The 21,177-nt window shown below is 34.5% G+C and overlaps 1 protein-coding gene across 6 annotated transcripts in view; it reads left to right on the plus strand.

Annotated features, from left to right (window-relative positions):
* Window positions 1-20,015: 20,015 nt before the first annotated feature.
* Window positions 20,016-21,177, plus strand: part of LOC131671351 (mitochondrial inner membrane protease ATP23 homolog) — a 423,775-nt gene continuing 422,613 nt past the window's right edge. Inside the window, exons 1-2 of one of the 6 annotated variants that reach the window (XM_058947915.1) lie at window positions 20,016-20,200; window positions 20,535-20,717. In XM_058947915.1, coding sequence (XP_058803898.1) covers window positions 20,639-20,717 — 79 coding nt within the window. In that variant the 5' untranslated portion in view covers window positions 20,016-20,200; window positions 20,535-20,638. Of the gene's footprint in view, window positions 20,201-20,220; window positions 20,718-21,177 lie in introns of those variants that run through there. The other 5 variants (XM_058947993.1, XM_058948074.1, XM_058948159.1 and 2 more) reach the window with 5 other exon arrangements.

Consider the following 21,177-nt stretch of genomic DNA (forward strand, 5'->3'; position numbering starts at 1 on the left):
TGTCTAGACTCTTGGTTGGGATCTGACTTCTTGGTTCACTGAATCCTGTGCTTCCATCAATCTTTTCTTGATCTGTTTGTCTTCTTGGCTGCTTTATTTCTTGGTTAACTTCTTGGTTAACCGATCTTTGTGCTTCCTTCAGCACTCACTCAATCTCTGCTTTGCACACACACTACGACAACTGACAACTACGGCAACTGACTTTTGGGTCTTGTGCAGCCATTTTTATATCAGGTGGTTGGTTCGGTGATGAGTCCCTCTCTCAGCCTCTCAATTTCGGGAGGAGTGGAGCAGACAATGATATGTTAATTGGTCCGTCTGTTTCTTCTGATTTTCCTCGCTGGATTTTCGGGCCCTGATTGGAGCGGGGGCGTGGATAAAATCGGAGGCGCGGACGCAAGGGTACCGGCCTTAGCTCGTAAGATGGCTCTAAAAGTATCATTCGCAGCCAAGATTAGTTTCAAATTTCGTAATTATTAATTAACTGAAGTCGGAACAAACATAATCGACCAATACATAGCTACTTATACTAACAATCAACATTATAATTAAATTCGCCGCAAAATACAGTTATTAATAATTATCTAATAATCAAATATAATAAAAATAGAGCGATGCTTGTTATCTCGCACTCTACGTTGTATAAATTCGTAGATTAATTTTTTATAATAAAAGTTCGCTAAGTTACAGTGGATTCATTAAAATTAACGTATTATTTTTTTATTTTTCCTATTTTCTGCTTAAATTAAGCTCCGGAGCGAAAACTCGATAAGAGGTTTTGAGAGGCCAAAATTATTTCTGATATATTATTGAAGTCAAAATATTCAAGTTCAAAAAATATTATTTCATAATTTCTAATGCCTAATTTCTAATTGGAAAGGGCAAAATCCGTTAGTTATGATGTGAACAGGATGCAGACGCGATCCCATGGCCCTCTTCTGTTATCGTCATCTTGGCGCCCACGTATTCGTAGGCTGCATACACTTCATATGCAAGTGCGAGCCTGCGAGGGGCGGAAGAGCGTAGTAAAAAAAGGAATGCACGCTTACATAAATTTAGACTATAGATTTTATTTCCGTTTGGAGACTATCAAGGGAAATTTCTCTGCGACACTCGACTCGGTTCCCACAGCTCATGGGAAACGGTTTCAACTCTGCTGTTGGTCTTAATACTAGGAAAAATTATTCTTTTGAAATTTTGAAAATTTTGATCATATATGGTCCGCCGTCACAGTTATTATCTTTATCGTCTTCCTTTTTGCTAATATCACTATCTTTATTTTGGATATCGTTGTAGTTGCGTTCCCACGCTCGTCTTATCATTTCCCTACAAGATGTAATCGATGCACGTTTTTGGGGCAGCAATAAAATTCTAAACAATGTGTTATTTGAAATATAGCTCTCACCGATTCAAAACTAAGCAAATTCCTCAGCTTTGTTTTCACATTCTTATTCTTTACTCCTCATACCCGTTCAGACGACGAATTACTGTGAAGAATGGCGAGGATATTCAACATAAATTGTCCTAATTGGTGGTAAGGTACATCTTCTTCGTTTATTACTATACTTTGAATGTAGAACCAAAAGTAATTATTAAAATGAATCGACTGACAGCCTGGATAAATAACACAAACAAAATAATTTACTGGCAAAACTGTCAACTATATTTTTATTGTAAAATAAGTTACGACGTTTAGTTACGTGTTTTTCTACATAGAGAGTAGACCTTCTCAAGTCACTAAAAATGTACACATATACAATACATATAAATAATGCTATATAATATTATAAGAAAGATATCACTTACTCAAATCAAGAATACAAAACCAACGCAAATAAAATGATATTGTGGTGAACAACCATGTCAAAAGCCAGTGTGATAATTGTATTCTATCGCAGCTATATAGCTACTAATAGTCATCGAACTGAGAGTCAAACTAACATTGCCTTCCAAAGTCCAATTCACAATGATTAAATACATAGAAAATATGAATATGTAAAGCTACACATGCAATGAGAATACTTCGGAATACTTCGCATACTTCAGAATAATACGTAATACTTCGGAAAGAGAGAGAAAATAGTCATCAATCCAAACAAACAGTATTTTCATACAATTACTTTATAATAGTCCAATATAATTTTTAAATATAGCTATTTAAAAAGCTATATAGCTAGTTTTGTGTATCTTGAATTCTATTGACATTATTAAACATTGTAATAAAAAGCATTTCAGATATAAGACGTTTAAAATAAAAGTTTTCACGATCTAAAATTTTAATATTATTTAAATCAAAATTGAAATTATGACCTGTCTCTCTCATGTGTAAAACAAGTGCTGAACGATCTCTATTATGTTTACAATCCGAAATATGTTCCTTAATTCTTGTGTGCTATCTACGGCCTGATTGTCCCGTGTAACTCACATCACAGTTTTCACAGTCAATCTTGTAAACAATACATGATTTGTTAGACTTTGGAATAGGATCTTTGCCTAAATTATTAAACATATTCAACTTATTACAACATTTGAAAATCACACTGAGATTGTATTTGTTTGCTATCCTTTTAAACGATTTTTCAGAATTTTTTAGAAAGGGCAAAACAATAAAATCACGTTTTGCAATTACCGAGTTGCTACTATTTAAATTTTGAGAGATATCACTAAAAATCCTACTCATTCTAAACTTACATATTTTTTAATAAATTTTAAAGGATAGTTATTTGCTATGTAACGTCGGATAATTAATGGTACAATTTTTTTTAATTATTTTTTTTCTATTACGAATTCAATGGTTCAAACTGCACAATTTCGAGAAACGAAAATACGTTGGAAAGTTTCTCTTCTCAAGGTTTCTACCAATTCCAAGAGAAGACAAGCTGACCAAATATTTTGCGATTAGAAAATAGGTATAAGAAATTTTACGACTTTGTTATGTGCGTCCATATGCTTAAGATGTCCTTGTGTTAACAGCATGGGCTGCCGACGCCCAAACCCTAAGCGGAATGTAGAAAAAAAAGAGAAAGCTCCTCTCATGCGTTTTCCACTGAGTTTTCATTTTTCCGTTTAGCTTAGTCATCAAAAGTTAAAAAAATTATTTTATTCTATTACATAATTTGTGCAGTTAGATAAATTAAGTCGTACGATTTATCATTTAAGCTACGTTTCAATTAAGTTTAAAGATGTGAATAAATAACATTTGAGAATTAAATATAACTCTTAAATTGTTATTTATATATATATTTAGTGACAAATAATAGATAATAGTTAAATAATAAGTATGTTAAGTCCTTGCACGGTAAGAAAGGGGTACTTTTATACGCGATTTGGTATGAGCAACTCCATCTGTCTTAAAGAAACTGTACGTTCTCCTAATGCGGGAAAATTTCCACCAATCAGTTTTGGAGTTTTCATGCCCAAATCCTTCAGAGCCCCTTGCGGCCTTATTTTGAAAGAGAGCGCATCACGAGGGAATGTGCTAAGTAAGGCGCGAACTGTTCGCCACTGCTACGCCACCCGCAGCAAGAAGTGCCACGCTCAAAAGATACACTCTCTTTCAAGAAGCCCAAGGATTCTTTTACGAAGACGATCAAAGTTTCCATTAATCGTTTAAAGGACTATATAAAAGTAAGTTTTATTTCCAATACTAATTTTTATTTCTTCACCTTACACAATCCATTTTCTCAATTCCGTATCGCTCGGTCCTCTCATTGAAAAACGAGTTGGATAGAGTTGATACAATAGTTTAACGCTCAGAACTTGGATCATTAGGATCTTTATAGGTCTGAGTGGAATATATAATTGATGATTCTCTGTGCCTTCCGAAAAGATTGGTGCTAGAATAATCGATTTGGATTGAGGAATTAGAAAAGCACCCACGCCGTGTGCATCAAATTTTTCTGTATTTTAGCCAACACCAATCTTTCCTTACCCGGGTAAAGTGAGAAATCACAGCCCAAAAAGGATTTGAAATCTTCACCTCACGAAAAGTAAGACGTAACAGCTAGTAATATATTGTAAATATAGCTTAAATTTTCGTTATGAAAAGATGAATGATACAACCTTATGGCTTTGTCTACTAACATATAAACAATAGCTATTTTTTGTGAAACCGGTGTATGAGATAAATAATTTAAATATAAACCAGCATGTGTAGGCTTGCGGTACCAATTAGATAATAATGAACCATTAAGACATATCTGGCTGATTCCACCTCAAATCATGCAGGGCACCGGGTGACCGGTAACGAAACAACATCAAAATACTTGGATAATGTTCTAGGTCCAAAATAAGACGACCCCTATTTTTTCTTTTCCCCCCAAGATGCATAGGTGCATCAACAACGTACTTGAAAGATGCACTTTCAGAAAACAGACTAACAAAAAAAAAATATCGTATTCAATTTCAATCGATTTGCGCATGCTTATTTATCACCGGAATCGAATAAATCTTTTTTTATACGATAGAGAAATACAGAGCCTTCAAATCTATGCATTAAAATAAATGCACTAATGCATTTCCGAGAAGATTATGCACTTTTTCCAAAAAAATGCATCTCATAAAAAACTCGATTTATTTAAAAAACCCCACTTTTTTTTGCGCTCATAATTTTTATGGAGATTCTATGATACGCTACCTTCAATCCAGTATAGGTCCCATTTTCGGTTTCTACTTCGTTACTGAGAAAAAAAAATTTTTCAACTAGAAAATTTTTTATGTTGACTATCTTGCATTCACACTCACGAGCATTTAAATAACATGATAATCGGCGAGTATTCACTTGTTATGATGTCAGCTGTTGTCATAGACCTTTATGTGTGTAGTCCTGTTTGTGTATACAAATTCCATGATACTTATAAATAGTCTTATCATTTATTCAGTAAGTAGCGACAGTGCGTGTTTGAATTTCTGCTTGACAACATGTCAGCTATGTTGACGTATTCTACGCAAAGATTAAAATGCCCCAATTATTTCAAAGTACATACTAAAGTGGTGTATAATAGCAACAAAGTGAATTTTCAAAAAATTGGTGACTATGCTGTATTTTTACAAGGAAAATTTACAAATCCTGATATAAAAGCTAGTGATAGTATGTGTAGTAACTGCTATAAACGTATCGTTAAAGCTTGCGATGCAATACAAGCAGAAAAAGAAGAAGAAACAATGTCAGATGAAAATATTTCAATGGAAGGGAATGACGAAAAAGACAAGTTTATAGACACCTCAATTTTCATGGATGAATTTAATGATAAAATAATTGCTAATTTAGAAAATCCAGTATCTCCTTTGCGTAAGAAAGGAAACATAAAAAATACAAGTGTTGAAAAATATGTTATGAAAAAAAAGAGAGAACTTGTATCATCATTCTCTGAAGCTACAAATTGTAAATTACAAAAGATTTATGATGTACCTATTGAGGAGCCTGTAAAAAAGTTAAATGATTATTTCCCTCAAGAATTGAGAGAAAATTTCTCTAAGGCCTTCAGTAATTGCTCATGTTTTTCAGAGGTGATCAAACTCTTAACAATTATCGTTCCTTTGTTAACAAAGTTCGAAATTTTGACGTTATTTCCTGAAGTTACTATTTACATGATTGATAAGGCAAGAAAAATTGTTTCAAATCAAGGTAAAAATATAAATTTTTTGTTATGTAATAACAATCAATGTACAATTTTTTGCGTGTTTTATTTTTATAGCTATTGTTATATTATCTCTAATCCAGGTATTTATACTAAACCAGAGCAGTACAATGGTCATCCACTGGATAGAAAAACAGGCGATATTGTCATGCAATATTATTTGAATGATGACTTCAATTGTTCGAGACAAAGTCCTAATAAAGCAGATGTTATAACAGTAAGAGAAAATGGCACGAAAGTTAAAAAAGTCAAGCGTTTTTTAACCCGAAGTTTAAAGGAAGTATATCACACTTTGAAAGAAGAGAATCCGGGTATAAAAATTAGCAAATCTAAGTTCTATTCCATGCGTCCAAAGCATGTTCTAATCGAACCAATGAATGAAGTATGCTTATGTATTTATTGTGCCAACTTTGAGCTGTACTTAATTGCATTGAAAAACTTTATTGGTAAAAGTAGTGTTGACGTTTGCCGTTTACGTTCGACAGTTTTATCTTCTGTAGTATGTCCAGCACCTCAAGAAACGTGTTACTATCAAGAATGCGAGTTGTGTCCAGGTGCTGCGGGTGTCACATTTGACGTTTTGCATATAGATGAAACAGAGAACGATAATAATATAACGTTTACGCTGTGGAATAAAGGAAACTTAGAAACTAGAACAGTATCCGTCGCTACGTTCAAAGAAGAATTTACTAATCATGTAATTACAGTAACATCACATTTACGAATCAAAGAAGTACAGCGGTTAGCAATTAAAAATGAAAAAGAAAGAGTAAAATTATATCCCCAACATTTGCTAATACATATAGATTTTGCTGAGAACTGGTCAGTGATTTCAAAAAATCCAGTTCAAGGCAATCACTAGGTAAATAAACAAGTCTCTCTCTTCACTGCTGTCTGCTATGTAGGCAATGTCACAAAAAGTTTTGTGGTAGTAAGCGATGACTTAAAGCACGATTATTCCCACGCTTTACTAGCGATGCAAAAAATTATCGAAATTATTAGCGAAATGGAGGAAATTAATGGTGGTTCAATCAATTCTATTAGTATAGTATCTGATGGAGCTGCGAGTCATTTTAAAAACCGCTTTCAAATGCACGAATTCAAAAATTCAAAAATATTTAAGAAATGGTTATTTTCTGCGACTGGACATGGTAAAGGTGCTGTTGATGGTATAGGAGGTTTGGTGAAGCACTATGCCACAGTGCATAATTTACGTAGTTCTGAACTTGAAGCCATTCAAGATGCGAAGTGCTTCGTTGAACATGTTCAAAAGTACACTACGTCGATTAAATTGATTTATATGGAAGCATTTGAGGTTCAAAACTTTCGTAATCAGAAAATGGCAGAACGAATGGTGTCAAACAAATTCGAAGGCATTCAACGATGTCATATGTGGAAGTCAGTGATATCTGAAGGTAAATCGTCATCGTTCATAGCTCGCACTGCTGTTCACTCTTGGGTAAAAATAGAAGAAAATAAAAAGAAAAAAAATCAAAGGAAACGTAAAACAAAGAAAGTTTCGGTTGAAGCTGGAAAAATGTCTAAGAAACCTAAGAATGTCAAGAAGGCTAAAAAGAAAAAGAATGTAAAAAGAAACAAGACAAACAATAAAAAAATGTGATATAATCAATAAAAAGCTGTTGTACTTCTTTATTCATAAGCTTGCGAGTATGAGTGCATGATTGTCAACACAAAAATTTTTCTAGTTGAAAAATTTTTTTTTTCTCAGTAACGAAGTAGAAACCGAAAATGGGACCTATACTAGATTGAAGGTAGCGTATCAGAGAATCTCCATAAAAATTATGAGCGCAAAAAAAAGTGGGGTTTTTTAAATAAATCGAGTTTTTTATGAGATGCATTTTTTTGGAAAAAGTGCATAATCTTCTCGGAAATGCATTAGTGCATTTATTTTAATGCATAGATTTGAAGGCTCTGTATTTCTCTATCGTATAAAAAAATATTTATTCGATTCCGATGATAAATAAGCATGCGCAAATCGATTGAAATTGAATACGATATTTTTTTTTGTTAGTCTGTTTTCTGAAAGTGCATCTTTCAAGTACGTTGTTGATGCACCTATGCATCTTGGGGGGAAAAGAAAAAATAGGGGTCGTCTTATTTTGGGCCTAGAACATTATCCAAGTATTTTGATGTTGTTTCGTTACCGGTCACCTGGTGCCCTGCATGATTTGAGGTGGAATCAGCCATCTAAGAAATTTATACAATTATTTATTGGTTTCTCTACAGTAAATTGAATATAATTATCCTGTTCATAAAGATATGACAAAATTCGGTAAATTTTAATCGTGCGTACACAAGCCAACACATCATCTACATACTTCTTCCAGAACAAAATTTCAAAAGGAGAACAAGAATAAGACTAACAGTGCTACCCATCGCACAGCCAAACTTCTGTCTATAAAAGCAACCATTAAAAACAAAAAAATTTTTCTTCATAATAAATTCAATAACACCACAAAATTCATTAAGCGACAAACCATCCTTACAAATTAACAGATGCTAACGTCTTTCACTGGACCTTTTTACAGCCTCAAAATAAACATTATTGAACAATGAGACAACATCAAAACTAACTAAACAAAAACCCTGTGGAACTTTAACAACCAAAAGTAATCGATCTTCATTTGATTGTGAGGTAACGGAAATACTCTGCCATGTTTTGTCTACAAATGATTCCATTGATGTTAAAGTATATCTTCATTAACGAGGAAATTATGTCACCAATTCATGGATGATATCTGGATGTTGAAAATGGTATTTAATACACAGAACATTCTCTATTAATAAACTTTCTGTGTATTGAAACGGCATCCATGGTATGACCAATCGATTCATTCATTCAGTCTCAAGATAAACAAAATATTGCCGATACAATCGCATTACTTTCAAATACTGGCCCTGAGGTAAAGCTTGAGCTGAAACATTAGTCATAAAATTATTTATTGCACAATTAAAATTGTGACCTTCAAGTAAATGAATTAATTTATAAGTTTAATAACATGCACATACCAAGTTGACGAGCCTCAACACCAATTCTCATTTCGTCATCAATTAAGTTGTCGGTGTCTTCTACATTGATATGGTAAAGAAGATCAACCTCAGCCTGTAATATATATTCTTAATAATCTTTGTGCAACTGAGCTGTCCACTCCAACCATAGTTGCAGATCCATCTGTACTAGAAGCTGCTAAATTATCTGGCAAAAGTATAGGACAATTATCCCTCTGAGCTACTTGTCTTAAAAATAGCGAATTTAAAATCAAAGTGTAACGTGACTCTGCAGTTGCATTACTGTACTCATCATCTTCTCTATAAATAGTAATCAAGTCCCAGAGGATTGTCCTTATCTTGAACATATTTTGATCTGTAAATAGTACAAGGAGACAACCACGTTTTTCATTGGTGATACTCGTTGATTCATCAATAGAATGATAAATTTGGTATGTGACATGTTTCGGCTAATTGCTGTTTCTAAATTGGAGCTGTCATTTTCCGATTAATCTTCGACTGATTGTGTGCCTCATGTTGCGCTTGGTCGAGATTTCCTACATCACGATGGTACCGTTAATACCTACCAGCCCCCTTTCTTCTATTAACGTTATGTAAATGGTGTTGCTGATGATGAAGACGAGGGACAGCTTCGCGAAAATTTGGGTTTGCTGGAAATTGCCTGTCCATCTACATTATATTTATTATGTATGTAACAAAACTCTATCCTTTGTTACCAATTCTTTGCGGGGTAAGTGAGGCACTTTCGCTCAAGGGAATTGAGGGAGAAGAACGAGGAGAGGTTGATAAATGAATTATATAAAGACAGAAATCAAATCTCACTTACAACCTATTATTATTAATCATTGCTCAAACTAAACATACGCGCGCATAACATAGTCTTTTTTTTTTTTTTTTTATTTAACGTCGCTCTATTTATGCTCCATCAGTGCTAATTAGCGACGGAGGCTTGCAATGTGTTTGAGAACAAAGCATATGAAACTTTTTTCAGTGGTGCTTGTATCAATCAGCAGGAACTGGGAATCGAACCCGGGTCTACCGGGTGCGAGTCCGTCGCCCTACCGACCGAGCCATTGCAGGCCTCACACATAACATAGTCTAATTACTAACTAACCAACTACATAATAGAATAATAAACTACTCATAGTATTCACAAATAAATATTTCGCATCTCGTCTTAATATCCAATCGCGCACTTAACCTATTACAAACTTACTTAAATTACGCGAACCTATACCGGATGAACTGCCCGGCACGTGGGCGCCTGGACAATTCGCCGGTCGCAACTTACACTACTACAAATTAAACTTAAATGCGGACCTTTAGATAGCCGGCACGTGGATGCCTGGCTATCCTATTCAACGCGCACCGGCCGTCGCATCACCAGAGAGAGAGAGAGAGTGTAGAGAGAAGGAAGAAAAGAAGGCTTGACCTTTGTTCACCGCTCCTAGCAACGTCGTGGATCCCGGGCGATGTGCTGCCGCAGGAAGTACCGGTCGTCGTCGCTGGTCAGATCGTTGCTAGTTGCTGGCTGCTATCGCTGACCAGGTATCCACGCGACGTTGACTCTCCTTGCAGGGGTGGGCTGGCTGCGGTCGCAGACAAAGCTGTTGCCGGTAGGGTTGACCTTCCTTCCAGCTATCCCAAACTGCACTCTCTACCCTCTAGCAGGACTGGGCTTGGACTCCTGCACTCTAGTAGGACTAGGCTTCAACTCCCACACGCACTTATTCTTGCGCTCGTCTTGCCGCCGCTCTGCGGCGCTCGCTCCTCTCCCTACCTTGACCTATTAGTTAGGCGGCACGCGATGCGCCGCTTATCGGTCACGCGTTGCGCGCCTGCCAATCCCTGCATGGGCCTAATACTCTCTCTCTTTCTCTCTCTTTTTCTCACTCTCTCTCCGCGCTCCTCAACTTTTTCTTGCGCTCAACTGCGCTGGCCCGTCCTTGGCGCTGAAACAAAAAGACCAAATATTAGGCGCATACTTTAATGCGCCTAACGTTGGCCAACACGCCTTGCCGAGTGGAGGAGGGAGAACGCAGACGAGAGACCGGCACACGGCCTGCTCTCGTCACATGTAATAAAAGTCGTCTAATGTATATATTTGAATTATAATTAAAATAGTAATATACAAAAAAAAATGATTTAGATTAAACTAATTAATTTTAATAGTGCAACTTACATCGTTATAATATCCTTTTTTTACTACAACTTACAATACAACTTTATGTCTTTTTAATTATTACACAAATCCACTAATTTTTGTACGTTCAATACTTGTAATTATTTCGTGTATATAATCAATTAACTTTTCACAAAGATATTAAATACGACTTTGTATTGTTATTATTAAGGAAAACAAAAGAAGCTGGAACTTTAAAGTGCATAAAGACTGGTAAAGAACCGCGGTAATATAAAAAACGAAACTGATATTATACAAATAAGAAAAAACAAATACATTATACCCTAAATATAAAAAGTTTAATGAAGTAGCTTCTTTCAAAAGCTTAGGTTCAAAAACTTGATTATTGATCTATTAGAATCCAAAGCGTGGCCACTCTATAACAATCCAAACGCATAAAAACGTGAGCCAGTTATCTGTAGATAATAATAATTCTGTAGCATTTACATAAACAAGATATATACGGGAAAAATACTAAGAAAACTTGATTTAAAATTCGGTAGGTTCACTCTCCATTTGACGGATTGAAGGTCGGACGTCGACGGGACTTTAAATAATAAAAATTCATTAGCGAGTACAAGAACAAGGGAATTTGGAACAAGGAAGGAAGCTAGATGAAAAGTGAGAAAAAAAGCAGAGTTCTTGCTAAATCGGTTTTAATCATTCGGATACAACAACATTGATAATCATGTCATTGTACCTGTAATCTAATTGTAAGCTCATCCTGCGGATCCATCACTTATTTAAAGCATTGAAGTCTTACATCAGCTATAACATTCCAATCTTCTGGTAGATCTACCTTAAATCTTTTCAAAATATATCAACAACTTCTTTAAAATGAAGATATTCCTTAGTTTCATTAAAACAGATTAATAATTTGTATTTCTCATCTGACTCTTGTAAAGGAAGTATATATTCAGTAATAATTGCAAAATCTTTCATCTATTTTATAACAATTTACACTTTACGGTTATTCAATTATCCATGAGTACAAAAAATGTTTAATTAAATTGTTTTTGAAGTAAAAGTTTTTGAAGTAAAAATGTTGTCAGTACAAAACCATTCCTTGTAAATATTTTTTCAATTCATTCTTCAGTTTCGAAATAGAAACATAAATACAGTGATTCTTAATTCAAGCCACACAATATTATCACATTATATGTACTACCATTAATGTGAGTAATTTTTATTTCATCATGAACTAATAAAGCCTTACGCCATATTATATATAATTAGCCATGAAAAATTTATTTAATTCGCAAGCTTCTGTATTGTCCAGATCAAATACCATATAAATACCATAATAAAAGACAATTATTTTTTACATTTTGGAATTCTGTATGGCCTTTAAAATTAAAAACATTTAAACTTTATTACAATAATCAACTGCACATGCTTCAGATATTTTTTCAGAGTTTTTACCTAAAACTGCATATTTTTTATTAGAATAGTAAATTAATATTTGCCCTTGTACTCTATTGTATGCAGCTGCTTCTGTAAATGATTCAATACATGTGTATGAATTTTACCCAAGACTAAATATGAAAGATTCTAATTTATTGATACATGTTCTGAAAACAATAATAGCCTGAAGTGATTGTCTTTGTATACAAATACTGAAGACCTTACTGATTATTTTATAATCTTTGAACAGAGCTATCACCTAAAATTAAAAAAAATGAATTCTATTGTATTTATCAACCTTATATAGAAGTTATAGCGATTAATTTATAAAACTACCTCTTTCAGATATTTACTCAGTATAATATCGACAGGATGAACTCTGCATACTAACTCGAATCTGCACCCCAGACAACTTCAAAAGCCTATCCAAAAGCCTTGTTTCATAAGCTTATAGACATGTAAATAATAAACTCTCCATCACCAATTGTTTGTGGATAGATTTCACAAGCACCCATATCTTTGACAGTTAATGGCAACTTTTCACCATCCTGAGCTTCTTTTCCAAGTACTTTCAAATCAGCTTGCTGAATTTCACTGTATTTTTTCCATACAATTTTACTATCTATATAATAATCTTTACAATGAAACATGAAAGTTATTGCATATGTGAAAAGTTTACCAAGAGAATCCATAGACACAGTTGGTTCTGCACAACCAATTTTTACCATTACAGTACCTTCATTATAACCAATAGCTACATTATTGGAACCTTGAGTAGATGTAATTGTCCAAACTCATTCAAAGCTATAGATAAGACGAGTCTCAAGCCTGTATGTACCAGTATACCAAATCTTGATAGTGCCATCCTCTGATCCAATCAGTACAATTGGCAACTTAGGATAGAAGCAGACAGTTGTAATATTTTCTAAGTGTTCTTCTAAAGTCCAAACACAAGTTTTATTCTGATAATATTAAATTTTAACGTAACGATCATCGGCACCAGAGATGAGATAAGGCTTGTCACCACCATGATTGCCAGACTTCAAGGATTCTAGAGATGCACTGGCAAATGTATTGCTATCTTTGCGATTAAATACGTTTTGCATGAGGTCGTGAGTGTGGCCTCTAAAAACTTGTTGGCACAGCCAAGACTTTTCCTAATTCTAAAGTTTTATAAGCATGTCATATACAGGGTGTCCCATTTTAATTTACCACCCCCTAAAACAGGTTAATAATTTGCTCTGAGAAAAAAATGTTTCAAATAAAATTTGTTGGGTTCGAAGGGGGGCATCTTTTGGCTATTTTAGCTGCAACCTTGAACATGACCTTCAAGGTCATTTGAAAGTCAAGACCAAATTTTCATATGAAATGTACATATTTTATGGCGGATTCGGATTCTACTAAAAAAGAAAAACACTTTTTGTCTGAATCATTTTTTGATCATCAATAGGTAGGTAGCTCTCCCTTTAACTGAAAAGAGAATTTGTTCTAGAAATAAGATGTTTTAGATGAATGTTACTAGCTTCAAACAAAGACAGAGGTATCCTTTGGATCATTTAAGGCAAGACCTTCACGTCCAACCACTTAAGGCAAGACCCCTTCGTTCAGCTAGTCACGGAAATTTCAATGTCTCAAGTGCTCTATCAATTGCCCATTTTGTTGAATGCACATTTGTATTCTCTGCCGAAAACTTCTTTGGACATCTATTAATGTTTGTGGGGTTAACGCCTGGAATGCTGCAACAATTCTCTCCATCATATTTTGTGCCGTCGTCGGGGCTTCCGCGTAAACTCTCTGCTTCACGGCCCCCCACAGAAAGAAGTCCAATAGGGTCAAATCTGGCGATCGCGCAGGGAATTCACAGATTGGACTACCAATTCCAATCCAACTATTTGGGTATGTCGCGTTCAGAAATCTCCTGACAAGTAGTCGACGATGAGCGGGAGCACCATCTTGCTGGAACCACATGTCTCGCCTTATTTCTAGCGGAATGTTTTCTAGAAGAGGTGGAATTTGGTTCTCGAGAATATCTAAATAAAGCTCGACGTTTAAATTACGGTCATAAAAAATTAGACCAACAACGAATTCCCTAATTATGCCCGCCCAAACATTAATTGACCACCGTCTTTGTGTACGGTGATCTCGCTGCCAATGTTGATTTTCTTCTGCATAATAATGCACGTTATAAAGATTAACTCCTCCCATATTGTCGAACTTTGCGTTTTCCAAAGAAAAATGGATCTATGCGCATTCGTGTTTCCGCCCATTGACAGAATCTAAGTCGCTTGGCAGGATCACCAGGCTCAATGGCATGTGTAAGGTGCAAGTGATATGAATGAAATCTAAAATGACGCAATACACGGGAAACTGTTGATCTGGGTGCTCCATGCATTCGCTGAATTTGTCGCGTCGAAATATGAGGATCCTCGGCAATTACAGCACGAACCCCAAGCGCAATATGTTCTCTTGGGCCCGTCCGTCGCCTCTTCCTTCTTAAGTTACCTCCTTGAGCTCTTATCGTTAGAAGTTTAATATTCCTCCTAGTAGGATGACGAGCGTCCGGATACCTTTCAGCGTACAGCCTCGCTGCAGCCTTGTAATTGTCGTGACATTCTCCCAGAATCTTGATCATGTTGACTATCTCTACTGGCGTGTTGTCAGCCATTATCTGTTGTAGGTAGATTTTTTAGGGAATATTTAATCTTAAATTAATAATTTAATTTTTATTTAATCTGAAATTCAGAAAGTCAATGAAAACCTAATGATGAGAAGCTTTGAGGAGCTGTAAGAATTTACAAGCCTTACCAATAGAACGATAACGAAGCAAAAAATGTCTTTTAGCGAGAAATAAAGCATTTACAAGAAAAATATTCTAATTCTAATATTCTAATTCCTCGGATAAAATGTAATGGTTACCTGTAAATAAACATTTGACCTTCAAAAAATCTTGATGACCTTCAAATGACATTGATGGCTCTTAATCAAGTTTGTGGTGAAGGTCACTACAGTATGTCCCTCATTGAATCTAGTAACATTCATCAAAATCATTCTTAACTGTGGGAAAAATTCTAACCTCAGTTTAAGGTAGAGATAGTGATTTTTTCTACTTTTTTAAAGCCGTTTACAACAAAAATTTGGGATTTTTTCAAAAAATGATTCATACAAAAAGTGTTTTTCTTTTTTAGTAGAATCCGAATCCGCCATAAAATATGCACATTTCATATGACAATTTGGTCTTGACTTTTAAATGACCTTGAAGGTCATGTTCAAGGTCGCAGCTGAAATAACCAAAAGATGCCCCCCTTCGAACCCAACAAATTTTATTTCAAACATTTTTTTCTTAGAGCATATTATTAACCTGTTTTAGGGGGTGGTAAATTAAAATGGGACACCCTGTATATTGTACAATTTTCTTATTTTCTCTCTTTTAAATAAAACTAAAATGAAACGCAGAATTCACACACGGTATAATGATAGAACAGCCACAAGTGTACAACAGATCTAGATGCGTTATGAATAGGAGAAAAAGAAGTTTTGTATGGGTGACCGAATGCTCATCGCTGTCTTTTGATGAAGTATATTCTACAATAAATGTCACAATAGACTACAGAATAGCTATAAAACGATTGAAACGGGAAAATTGAACCCAAATGTGCGGTAGTCGGTACGCATGGAGACTGTATACAGGAGGCGAGGTAGCGACGTTTTCTCTAGGCAACTTTCTCTTTTTCTCGGAGGTAATTAGCTGTTTTAGCGCCGCGCGCGGTAGTTAGTGAACCACTAGAAGACTTACAATATGAGCGCAGCTTATTGACCATGGAGACGTCTACAGTCTCCATGTTATCGACGATAGTACTGTACAAAGATAAGCCGCCCATGCATATCTTTTTTTGTAAAAAGGAATCCATTAATTTTATAGAAAATTAATACTATTTTACAATGAAAAAGTCTTGCAATATATCGTTTAAGTTATTTTTTTGAAATGGTAGAATACGCTTTTCGATCACTCGATTTTAATAATTTTATAGTTTTTTCTGTTTTTATATTTCCTTATTAAACAATATAATGTCCAGTAATAAATAACATTCGATATACTTAGCTTTAAGGATAGTTACAATGATTAATATGGTCATTGTCAACTATCCACGAAATTTTTAGCGTGTAAAATAATTATCTTTTTAATAGAAAAATATTGTTACGAAAGCCATCATTCAATTGTATAAAAATCATAGATTCTTAACATAAAAATTTACAATAACTATAATTTTTTTTTAAATTGATAGTAATTGTCACCTGTTTCGAATTTAGTAAAAACTAAATGTTGGCAATTACTTTGATTTTGAATGACAAAAAAAATGAATCAATTATTTTTTTTAGATTGGGAGATGCGACATTTGGACTATTGCCTAGACTAAATATTACGAAGGCACCCTCCAAAAAATAAAAATTAGATACAGTGCCGGTCAGCCACTTTTACCCCCCCACGGGCAAAATCAGTCTAACTTCAAAGTTTTATATCTCTAGTAGAAATTAACGTACAGAGACGCGCGTGGATGCGTTTGAAAGGTCTTTCGGAGAGCTTTCAAATGATATGACTCACGGTTGCCATCGATTGTTTTTTTAAATTTTGCAACAATTATGCAAAATTGAAAATTCTGAAATTTTTTTATTATTTTTGACAATTAGCCAATTTTGGAAAAAAAATCGTACGAAAATTTGAAGTACACCATTTTTTAGCTATTACCAAGCCCTATCTGAATCACTCATCAAAAATTTATTTTCGTCAAATATAACGCGCGCACGGGCATTTTTTCCTGGAAGTGACAGTTTTTTTTTCAACATTTTTTATCTCTGTCAAATTGTAACAATCGAAAAAAATTATATAGGAGAAAAAATGTTTGTTTTTTCACGTAGAATACTGCAATAATTTTTTTTTCGGTTATTCGAAAAATTTTTTTTTTCGGTTTTTTTCAATTTTTTTTTCTCACAGTCGGTACGCTAAAAAGATGAGAAACCACAAAAAAAATTTTTTTTCCACCCATTCAATAATACTACATAACAAGTATCGTAAATTACATTAAAAAAAAAATCTTTTTTTTTTCGACCTTGAAAAATAATTTAAACCGAAAAAAAAAAAATTTTCGAAAAACCGAAAAAAAAATTATTGCAGTATTCTACGTGAAAAAACAAACATTTTTTCTCCTATAAATTTTTTTCGATTGTTACAATTTGACGGAGATAAAAAATGTTGAACAAAACTGTCACTTCCAGGAAAAAATGCCCGTGCGCGTGTCATATTTGACGAAAATAAATTTTTGATGGATGATTCAGATAGGGCTTGGTAATAGCTAAAAAATGGTGTACTTAAAATTTTCGTACGATTTTTTTTCCAAAATTGGCTAATTGTCAAAAATAATAAAAAAATTTCAGAATTTTCAATTTTGCATAATTGTTGCAAAATTTAAAAAAACAATCGATGGCAACCGTGAGTCATATCATTTGAAAGCTCTCCGAAAGACCTTTCAAACGCACCCACGCGCGTCTCTACGTTAATTTCTACCAGAGATATAAAACTTTAAAGTTAGACTGATTTTGCCCGTGGGGGGGTAAAAGTGTTTGGCTGTATGCGCGTCGTTCGCGCATGCTTGAATGCGTACGAGGAGTCTCGAGAAAAGGTTGGTCGCAGTGTGAGCTAGCCAGGCTCACACTCGGCGGTCGGTAAGGAAGAAAGCGTTTCGTCCCGATGTTACCGGCTGGACTCGTCAGTGAGGCTTGACGGCCGGTAACATCTGCCTCATACGCTCGAAGTGCGCGAGTCGCTATGCGGACTTATATGTTCAGCGAGCGTATTTCTTGCCGCTCGTGGCTAGCCGATGCCATCTCGATAGGGATGGTCGAACCGTGGGAACGCCACATCACTCCCCCCTTAGTGACGAGGCGGGGGCTCGAGTCACGATAAGAGAAGAGGAGCGGGCAAGAGAGAGAAAGATTTGAAGGCAGATGAGGACGGGTGATAGTAGAGGAGGAACAACCGTGTGAGAGGGGATGTGCGAGCCGCGTTGCGTGGGCTTCTCCGTTGGACATCCTGCTGCTCCCACGATAGGTGGCGGTAAGCGATACGCCTATGACGGTCGGAGGTGTTCCTGCGAGGCCCGATGGGCCAGCAAGCTCTACTAGATCAGAAGGTTGCGTGTTCAGATCACGTCGGGGTCACCAATTTGGCTGTATGCGCGTCGTTCGCGCATGCTTGAATGCGTACGAGGAGTCTCGAGAAAAGGTTGGTCGCAGTGTGAGCTAGCCAGGCTCACACTCGGCGGTCGGTAAGGAAGAAAGCGTTTCGTCCCGATGTTACCGGCTGGACTCGTCAGTGAGGCTTGACGGCCGGTAACATCTGCCTCATACGCTCGAAGTGCGCGAGTCGCTATGCGGAATTATATGTTCAGCGAGCGTATTTCTTGCCGCTCGTGGCTAGCCGATGCCATCTCGATGGGGATGGTCGAACCGTGGGAACGCCACAAGTGGCTGACCGACACTGTATATTTCAAACTGTCCAATGTTTCCACGTTACCAATAGTCAAATATTTTTTCTGTAGTCGATATTTTGATCCCATCATATATGTGTGTGTGTGTGTGTGTATGACAATCTCACTTAAACAAACTTCTAAAACTTTTTCGAAAAATTTAGTTATTATATATATATATTTTTTTTTTCAAAATAGGAAATTCAACGTTCTTCACTCAACTTTGAAAATGTACATTTACGAACGAAATTGCAAGACTTTTTTATCGTAAAACAGTATTCATTTTCTATAAAATTAATTTATCCCTTTTTATAAAAAAAAAGATATTCGCGTGCGGGTTATCTTCCTCACCTACAGTACCATGGTCGATAAGCTGCGCTCATATTATAAGTCTTCTAGTAGTTCATTAACTACCGCACGCAGCGTTAAAATCGGCTAATTACTTTGGGACTGTGACTTGGGTTTGTCGAACGCTTTTACATGGGCGGTATAGGCCTACCACGACCGATGCGAAAACAGCCCGACACAAATATCATTTTATAAAAAAAAATGATCACATCTCACGTATGTCTAATTGTACTTCTCGAAAAAATAATTATTTGTTATTGTACCATTATATTTCTCATAAAAAATAAAAAATATCGTTATCGATAATTCACCTCCTATTTATTCACATAAAGACATAATTAAGCAAAAATAAATTCACAGAAAAATTGTACCTTCTGTAGTCTAAATTGTACCATCAGTACAATTCTATAAATTTGTTTCTAAAAGAAATAATAGGACAATTACAAGTTACCACTAATTGTTACAACTTGCAAGGGTGTCATTCGGAAATGCACTTTGCGCAGGCGTAGAGCTTTGTAATTGTTCTATTATTTCTTTTAGAAACAAATTTATAGAATTGTACTGATGGTACAATTTAAACTACAGAAGGTACAATTTTTCTGTGAATTTATTTTTGCTTAATTATGTCTTTATGTGAATAAATAGGAGGTGAATTATCGATAACGATATTTTTTATTTTTTATGAGAAATATAATAGTACAATAACAAATAATTATTTTTTCGAGAAGTACAATTAGACGTACGTGAGATGTGATCATTTTTTTTTATAAAATGTTATTTGTGTCGGGCTGTTTTCGCATCGGTCCTACCACGCCTCCTGTATACAGTCTCCATGTCGGTACGGTACTGCTGAATCGAACGCGCTCTTAGTTTCAAGTTTCCCATCTTTAAGATTGTATGATGATCTATTTAGGAATTTAGATAGTTCAAGATCTTTTATTTGAGTAAATAGTCATAAACATATATAGATAGCACGTTATTTATAGTCCCTAGAGACTTAAAAAAGACGAAATTTATTTTATGAAATTTATTTAATTTATATACAACCATGTTTGTATTACCAAAATATTGAAAACGTTTGGTTTGAATATAACATTCAATATTTTTTTATAAAAATTTAAAAAATAAGAAAAATAATTTTGTTGGGTTATTTTTTTATCTTATTTTATCATAATCGAAAAATTGAAATAGCATTCACTCAAAGTTTTTTTAAAAAAATATAGGAATTCTCAAGCATTAACTAATTAATATATGACCATTAATTTTTAAGCAATATCAATACCATTGATCTAAATATCACAATTTTTTACTACAATGTTTAATTAATGAATCAAGTTAATTTGTTTAATTTATCAAAATTTATCCTAAAAGTGGTTATTGAAGTTTGCTACTTTTCATAAAACATGACAGGTGATTTAGATAAGAAGGGTATCGATGAAAATGAAATTACATGGTTATACAATGATTTATATCCTGAAAGAAGAGGATTATCTCCTAAAAGAAATTGGCTGCGAATGCTTTTTGGACTTGAAGGTAAAGAAGAACTTGATAAAATAAAATGCGAACGTAATGTGTATTGGTGCTTGAGAAACAGTAAGTGTCTATATGGTCAGAAATGAATTAAAATATATATTTATACTATGACTTTTATAATATTCTATATCACCATAACTATATATATACAGTAAGTTTGTTAAATTCATATATATTACACATGGTTGCCAATAAAAAGACTTTTAAATCATCTATATGATCTTTTATTATATATGTTTTCCACCAAGATTCTAGGCATATAAAACAAATAATTTATAAGATTATTATATTGATATTGATTGATTCAATATTAATTGGTATGATTGCCTTACAATTTACTATAGTCTAAAAGTTTACCTCACTATCAATATTTTAAAATATTACTAAGTCGTATCTATAAAAATGTTTATTTATTTGTTCTTATTTAAAATATTACATGTAGTATTATGATGTTTTATAGCAACAATATATATTTAATAACGAGTAATTTCAAATAAATTTTTATTGTCTGTGTTTGCTA

This window comes from Phymastichus coffea, unplaced genomic scaffold (genome assembly GCF_024137745.1).
Source record: "Phymastichus coffea isolate CEN01 unplaced genomic scaffold, Cenicafe_Pcof_1.1 PCOF00001, whole genome shotgun sequence".
In the NCBI taxonomy this organism is placed as follows: Eukaryota; Metazoa; Arthropoda; class Insecta; order Hymenoptera; family Eulophidae; genus Phymastichus; species Phymastichus coffea.